At 35.1% G+C, this 8,488-nt stretch overlaps 1 protein-coding gene across 1 annotated transcript; it reads left to right on the top strand.

The window, feature by feature from the left end:
- Window positions 1-368: 368 nt before the first annotated feature.
- Window positions 369-7,478, top strand: LOC109214875 (chromatin assembly factor 1 subunit FAS1). Its single transcript, XM_019378838.1, has 12 exons — window positions 369-1,000; window positions 1,927-2,026; window positions 2,783-2,930; window positions 3,016-3,139; window positions 3,357-3,721; window positions 3,813-4,133; window positions 4,839-4,920; window positions 4,996-5,133; window positions 5,406-5,819; window positions 5,929-6,066; window positions 6,667-6,712; window positions 6,913-7,478. The coding sequence occupies exons 1-12, from the start codon at window positions 533-535 to the stop codon at window positions 7,071-7,073; spliced, it is 2,505 nt and encodes an 834-aa protein (XP_019234383.1). The 5' UTR covers window positions 369-532; the 3' UTR covers window positions 7,074-7,478.
- The last annotated feature ends 1,010 nt before the right edge of the window (window positions 7,479-8,488 follow it).

Raw genomic sequence — 8,488 nt, 5'->3', positions numbered from 1 at the left:
AAATTTAACAAATTACAATTTATTTATATTAATAATAAATAGTATACGAAAAGAATTATTTTATAAAAACAAATACAAGAAAAATAAGTTTAATATCGTAAACCACCAGGAAGATTAATGTGAGGAGACCAAAGCTGAGGAGAGTCTTTAAAATTAAAATACTACTAAATAATTATATTATGTATGAAAGTGCCTACTAGGTGTATTATAAGTTGCCAGGTCACTAACGATTTGTTTGGATGTCGGTACAAATATTCCATTTTCCCAATCGGCGCGAAAACTCAAAAGTCCCCGCAATTTTTTCCCACCAATAGGCGGGAAATAAAATACATCTCAATTTTTCAGAAAATTTTAAATTCTACAAAAACAAAAAACACAGCACGCGGCACTCTTCTCTATCCCCCAACACAAAGCGCACTCTCTTCTCATTTTTCATTTCCCCCCACTATTCCTTGTCTCTTCAATTCTCATTCTTAGGGTTTCGATTGAATCTTCTTCTAGAATCTTCGCGTTTTTCATTTGAATCGGAGCAATGTCGGAGCCGATGGTAATCGACGGTGTGGATGAAGTTAAAATGAACGGTTCAGATCAAAGCAATGGACTCGTGAAGAAGAATCTGAAGAGAAAGAGGTCTAGTTTGGTAATGTACAGCCCTGAAGAGAAAGGCGCTAAAATCGAGGCGTTAAAAGAGGAAATGAAGGCATTGTTAAAGTATTATAATGAAGTGTTGGAGAAGAAAGTACTGGAAGTTGAAAATGTTATGAAAGGATTAGCGTTGAACTCTATGATTGCTTGCATGTTAGAGGAAAGTAAACTATCGCTATCAAAATTAGTGGATTTGATTTTTGAGAAAATTAGGGACATTGAGGGTAATGGTAGTAGTAAGGTTACTGTGAAAAGTGCTGTGATTTTGATTGGGCAGAGGATGTTTTACGGAATGCCGAATGCGGATGCTGATATTCTGGAGGATGAATCTGAATCTGCACTTTGGTGTTGGGAGGTGAAATTTTCAAAATTATAGTTTTGAATGTTATCTAATTGATTTTAGGTCTTTATGAGTATCTTTGTTGGATTTTAATTTTGTGCCCTGCTAGTGTAAGATGTATTTACAAAATCTAGTCACTTATTGTAAATAATTTTGATTCATAGTATTGATTGGTAATTTTCAACAAATGGTAAGTTACTTGTTATATCAGGTTAAATTGGGTTGATTGTGCAATAAATTCATTAGAACTGTCAGTGTGTATAACTTAAATCCATATTGAAATTGGCAATTGATTCTTCTAGCAATATTCCTATTTCACTTAAATTACGTCTTTTACCAGAGAAGCTTCATTTTCCTAGTTTATTGCTTTTAAAAAAATGTTATGCTATATTTTTTCCGGCATGTGAGCGTTTCATTGTCCTAATTATTAGGATTATTAAATAAATGGTGCAAATGATTGATTTACATTATTAATTTGTGGATTATTAATGTTGATTGGTGTATCTGAAATGATTGATTTACATTATTAATTTGCGGATTATTAATGTCGATTGGGGTATCTAATGTTTAGATTGCATCCGGATTGTGCTTGATGTGTTAAATTGATTGACTTGTTTCAATAGTATATCTGCTCTGCTCTAATAAGCTATTCAACAATTAGATTTAATGTTGATATGGAAATTTCTAGTAATCTTGCATAGTTATGCTAGTTGCTCAATAAATTACATGCTTCAACTTTTCAATTGGGGATTGACTTTTTGCATGCCACTTTAAAGAATGCATTTGATTCCAGAAAGTGGAAACCCATATACAACAACTCTGCCCATAATTTGTTCCTTTTTACGTGTTCATGATACAGTTTGTTTTCTTTTGTCCGTTCCAATCTACAAGGTAGTCTAAATATCATGCTAACGCCAACACAATTCTTCCTTTATTTATAGACAAGAGACCTTAAATTGTTGCCAAAATCAATCCGGGCTACTTTGAAGATTCGCCGGACTTGTCGGAAAAAAATCCATGAGAGGATTACTGCTGTCTCAGGTGAGTTAAATACTAATAACTGTGCATGTCAATTTGTCTATGGTGAAGAAGGCATTTTATTGAAGAACATTGGGTATCTGGAAAAATCTAAAAAGATGGTACTCTTCCGTGATGGAAGTTGAGCACTCTGAAAAACTTGCATTTTCTTGGTGGGTTCAAGAGTTTCATGCTAGAGTTTTCTTGTAAAACATTATATCTAAAAATGACTGCTTTTACCCACAATGTCCTCATAATTCTATCAGCCCCTAAACCTAAGAGAGGGGAGGGAGTTTCAGTAGTAATCTGATGCTTTGGTTTGGGTTAATCTGCTACCTGCAGTCTCAAAATATTCATTTCTGGCATAATTTGTGGTACTGCTTTGATTTGCTTGTATTCTGGATATACCCTGTGTCAGGTTTTCACTGAGGCTGACTATTTCTATTTGTGTAGCCGCAAAATACATATGCTGAATGTGTATGGTTTAGAAACTTGATCAGATATTTGGTTTTCTATTGGGAGACTCCATGATTCTTACCATTGATATCATGTGAATCAGAACACATATCGTTAATCCTTTAATTCATTCAAGGAAATTCCTTTAAGATCTTTTCGTCTAATGATTTCTGTTCATTTTGCTTCCTCTATGGAAACATTTGGTGGTCGGTTTGCTTTGTAATTCTTGAAAAAGCATGAACAAGTGGATGATCTGTTCGGTCATCTCTCAATGAGCTGAGAGTCTTGATATGCTGAAGTATTTGTGTTTGTCATTTATGACAGCATTGTTGACTGCACTAGAAAAGTTGGAAGCTGATCAAAACTGCACCCAAGAACAGATAAAGGCTTCCGAAAAACTTGGCAAAGTATTAAATGAAGCAGATATCCGCTTGTTAGTGGCAAGCATGGAACAGAAAAATGGTGCTGAAACGTATGTGATATCTATTTCTTCTCTAGTATCATTTTTCTATCTCTCCTCTTTCCAATTGTTTACTCAATTCTCCTGATTGATAAAGGGCTGAGAAGTCGGTGAAACGTGAGGATAAGCTTTTGATCAAGCAGTTAGAGAGAAACAAACGAGAAGCTGAAAAAGAGAAGAAAAGGATGGAGCGCGAAGCTCAGAAGGAAAAGTTGAAGAGTGTGAGTCATTTCTTCAACCTGTTGATTATACTCATTGCTGCAGGCATATCTTTAACAGTGTGCTGTTATTGGTTTGATACAATGCACAAAACTATTAGTGCAGTACTGTTGAATAAAACAAGCATATCAAGTCTTACGGGCTATGTTTTCTATACTGCATATGCCTTTAGAATAAGTTCCCCATTGATCCTTTTTATGACGAAATCTCTCTGTGCAGGAAAAAGAGCTAAAACGACTACAAAGTGAAGCAGAGAAAGAGGAAAAGAAGTTTGAGAAAGAAGAATCTAAACTGAAAAAGCAGATGATGAGAGAACAAGAAGAAGCTGAAAAAGATCGACGTCGCAAGGAAAAGGAAGAAGCTGAAGTTAAAAAGCAACTTACTTTACAAAAGCAAGCTTCAATGATGGAGCGCTTTCTTAAAAGAAGCAAAACTAATTCTTCTTCCCAGAATGGCCAGTCTTTAGATGAGCCAGCTTCAGATGTTGCCCCTAGCAAGTGTGAAAAGATGCCAGAATCTGTTACACTGTCAATGGACTCTGTCATTTCACAAAATAACAACTTTAATGCTGATGAATTGTGGAAGTTAGTTCTTTTTCCTTTTGTCCTTTCATTTTAATGCAGTGCTGTCTTGTTTTTGGGTATATATAATATGTTGCTTGGATTTACTTTACAGGTCACACTTAACTGCATGGAATTTCTTAGGTCGTTCAATTCATTCAAAAAGAAGAGTTCATTGGGGAATCCGTCAAAAGCCCAAGAGTGATATAGTCAAGGAACTAAAGCTAACAGCCAGTAGAGGACTCACTTGTGATGATGAAGATAATACAGAGAAACTAGCTGATGGATGGGTTGACTCTACCAGTAATAACACATCTTATAGTGCTGGTGAGATCAATACTGTTCCTTGTCGCCAGAAGGGCTTATCGAGGAAACAATTATTGCAGTTTGATAAGTGTCATAGGCCTGCATTTTATGGTGTTTGGCCGAAGAAAAGGTGAGCTATGTTGTGATTCATGTGTTATATGCTCTAAATTTTATTATAGACCGCGAGAAAACCTCATTATCAGTCTTATTAATGGAGGTTAAGTACCATTTTTACTTCAGAAACAAGTTTCTGTTCAAAACTCAAATATTTGTCTTGTTTATAATGTGTTGGGACATTTTCTGAACTATTAGCATTTACGGTACCTTGGACCACCATTTAGTTGATTGTTTTGACTTCCTTACAAACACATAAAGGTTTCGGTGCATGAGAAGTTAATCTGCAGCCATTCCCTCTATGTATTTCAGGCAGAAATTAGAGTATTATAGGGGCTTCTTTTGAATGTTGAAACTACTATTATAAGTTTGTCTTTCTGAACTTGCTCTCATTGCTAATTATTTTCTGGCAATTGTAATGAAACATTTTTGGATGAACTTTCTAGTTCTGATATAGTGATACGCGTGGTATCACAACTTTCCCTATATGAAAGTTTCTTATGTAGTATTGAAATGGGTATTTTCTTTTTGGAGATGGCATTGGTATCATTTATTTTGATGCGATCTAAATAAATTCAAGCTTCATAGTAACTTGTGACGTGTGCACTGTTCTTTTATTTATATTCTGAGAGTTACTATGATTTTATGGGTGACAGTAGGTGTTTATTCTTTTCCCTTTTCTCCTTTCCTCTTTTACTTATATTATGACTTTCCTCATCAGCCAAGTTGTTGGAGCACGTCATCCCTTTGCAATGGATCCAGACTTAGATTATGAGGTTGATAGTGATGAGGAATGGGAAGAGGTATTTCTCTGATTATTTTTTGCTAAGTTTAATGTCTGTAAAATATGGTGCGATGGCTGACAATTGATTAAATAGGAGGAACCTGGTGAAAGTCTGTCAGATTGTGATAAAGATGATAATGAATGTTTGGAGGAAGAATGTTCAAGAGGTGAAGAGGATGATGAAAGTGAAGATGGGTTTTTTGTGCCAGATGGTTATCTCTCAGATGAAGAGGTATGGCAGTCTTCAATACCCACTTTTTTCATATGGAAAATACTGCATACAAAGTGCCCAAACATTATGTTAATACATTGTGCAACACAGGCCATTTTATTTCCTTGGTTAACGAGCTTGTGCTTTGCATGATTTGCCAAGATTGTGTTGTAGAGCATGCAATAGCTGAGATTTAGAAATCTTAGCTCTGGTGATAATGTGATGAATCTCATGAAAACCTAATATTTCTTTTATGAGAGTCCTTTTGAACTTGTTCACCTTTTGTTATGCAGGGTGTACAAGTTGACAAAGTGGAATCTCATGATGAAGAAGGGCCTAAACTTCTGTCCAGTTCTGCACAGGAAGTGCAGGCTGAAGAGTTCGTTATGCTGCTTCGGCAGCAGAAATATCTTCACAATCTGACTGAGCAGGCTCTGAGGAAAAACAAGCCATTGATTATACTGAATCTTATGCATGGGAAAGCTCCATTGTTATTGGCTGAAGAACTGACTGGTAATGAGAAGATTGAACAAATGTGTCTGGGGGCATTGGCCATCTGTTCCTTTCCTGGTCATTCATCTATACCAATATCCACTTGTAACGATGTTGTTGAGGGGGGTCTCGAGGCTTCCCCGTCAGGTAGCAAGGCAAGTACCTCACAAATAGCATCTTCAGCTGTTCTATCAGATTCAGATTTACATCAAGTTGTAAGTTTGACCTCTCTTTTATCAATATTTTCCTTTCGTTGGGAATTAGTTTCTATCGCCAACCCAAAGCAGATTTCTTGCTTACAGATTTTTAACTTTTCCTTTCCAGGTATCTGTTATTCAGTCATGCTCACATGGTATAAACAAGGTGGTGGAGTCTCTACAACTTAAGTTCCCAAGTATTGCGAAGTCCCAACTGAAAAACAAGGTGCGGGAGATATCAGAGTTCATTGATGGTAGATGGCAGGTGATTTCCGATATATCTCTTTTCTTTGTCTGGGTTACCGTCGTCAATACGTTTTAAGAATAAAGTTTCTTTACATAAAAAAGACCTCTGCAATCTGAAGGGGGTAAGAGTTGGCAAAAGATGTCCAATTTTGTAGGATAATCCATAAAGAATCAAATCCAATATCATGTACCAGATGATAGTATTTCTTGCTGTTGAAGATAGACTGGAGAAGCAGTATGATCCATGAAAGTTTATGTTAAAGCTAATACAGCATTCTAGTCACATAGCCAAATTAAAATTGTAAATTTCATGCTATTCTAGTTTTATTTGTGTTGTGCCTCTTCAACATTAGTCAGATTGCTTTTTTAAAGCAGTGTAATAATTTGCTAATACCAACTTAATAGTCTTATCCGATTTATTAGTCTGAATTGTCTATGCAACAGATTCATGTTACTTTCTCTTGACATCTATTTTTCTTGTTGGTCGTGGGTTATTGCCCAATCCACTAAGATTTTGATCCTTGCAATATGAAATCTGGTTTGCTCTTTGTCAATTTTCTTCCTAGTTTGCTGAAGAATACTGCAGTTGACTGATGCTGCATTCCTCCTGCTTTTGCAGGTTAAGAAGGATGTTCTTGTGAAGCTTGGGCTATCAATATCACCAGGTATGAGCCTTTCATGTGCTATTGCTGTAATCCTTTTCTCTTTTCTGTTTGGACTTAACATTTAAAGTTTTAGGCCTAAAATTGAAAACATAAAAACGCTGCTTCTACTTTCTACATTCACTGGTAAAAGAGTGTAAGGTAGCATCTCTGTTTAGCTTTTTCTTCCTTATTGTAAAGTTGTTAGTTTTGATGATTGACAGAAAAGAGCAGCAGGACAAAGAGCATTGCTACATTCTTTTCCAAGAGATGTTTGCCACCTTCTGGAAAGACCACCAATCTGCACGAGACATCCCCGCAAGCATGCCAGAAAACTTCAGTTTCTATCCAGCCACAGCAAGACTGCACATACAAACATGAATGAAAATATACTCTGTTAAATCCTTTTGGGCGCTTCGGGTCCTTATTTTTTTGGTACCCTCTTCAAATATAATAGATGCCAGCTTAGAGGTTTTGTTACTTTTAGAATCTGATCTTGTAAGAGCTGGGCATGAATTAGTCGTCAGTATTGCCCTTAATAACTTAGGTCCCTTGTGCTTCTAACGTAGAGATAGTGCAAAATTTTCAAACTTCAAGCCCAAATCTGAAAATTAAATCAAATAGCAGTGTAAAATTATGATGTCTGTGCATTTTGCATCTGCGTGTTCTTTGTGTTCTTGAATTTACGGTATGTATATAACATCTAGTATTCCTATGTTACATTTTCCTTTCTTATGTATCCTGTTTTGAATGAGATTTCTGTTTATCAATTGAAGTTTATTGCTTTTAAGAATCTGAATTAATATATACAGGGCATTATCTTTAAGTTTTGATGCGTTATTTAGCAATTTCATACTTTCTGCACGTACTAATTTAGTATTTGGGTTAAGAAATGATATGCTCCTACGTGCTTCAGCTGTGTAAAACAGTTTGAGCACCATAACTAAATTCCCCTTTTGTTACTTTAACCCTTCCATTCAATTTGTTTTTGAAACTAAATTATAGAACATAACAATTTGGTTTTGGTTCCAGAGAAAATTAAGCGTTAGGGTTAATATGAATTATTTGTACAAATTTTGTTGGACAATTCAAAATTTTGCTAATCTAAATGACAACTTCCATCTACCTCTCTGGATTGGCAAAACGTTTGAGGAAAAAGAGGCGTAGCCTTCGTTCTCCCTTCTTTGTTTGAGATTAAGGTGTAATAATTATTGTACAAACCTATGAACGGAACAAAAAATAAGTGTATCCTAACTTGAGTTTGAGATTTAGGCGTAATAGTCACTCCCTACATCTCATAGTGTGTCGTGGTTACTAAAAATAATTGTCTCAAATTATTTGTCATTTTCGAAGTTCAGGATAAAATTAATTATATTTTTCTTTTTTTACCCTTAATAATTAATTATCTTAGAAGATTACAAACATATTACTTATGGATAATTTTATTCAAATACCAAGAAGTCTGCGTTGTAATCTTAAACACTTTAATCATGTTTATCCTAATGCAATCAAAATTTTAAATACCAAAGTTCTTTATAAAGTAACTTATATTGATTCACAGAAGACATTTTAACTCTTTGATAGGCAGATTCAATATTTTGGTCAGGAATAGTTTCTGTAGTAATATTTAGTTCAGGAATTTGTGGTCCACCACAATTAGCAACATGAAGTTCAGCAGGCATATTTAGATCTATTTGGATTAATGGAAATTGATGACTTTGTGTTGGATCCATGTTCATTTCAAGAATTTAGTGAAGCATTCTTTTTTATAGGAAAATTTTTAGGTGGGGAATATTAAAT

Source organism: Nicotiana attenuata, unplaced genomic scaffold (assembly GCF_001879085.1).
Source record: "Nicotiana attenuata strain UT unplaced genomic scaffold, NIATTr2, whole genome shotgun sequence".
Taxonomy (NCBI): Eukaryota; Viridiplantae; Streptophyta; class Magnoliopsida; order Solanales; family Solanaceae; genus Nicotiana; species Nicotiana attenuata.
This window is presented reverse-complemented; position numbering and strand designations above follow the sequence as displayed.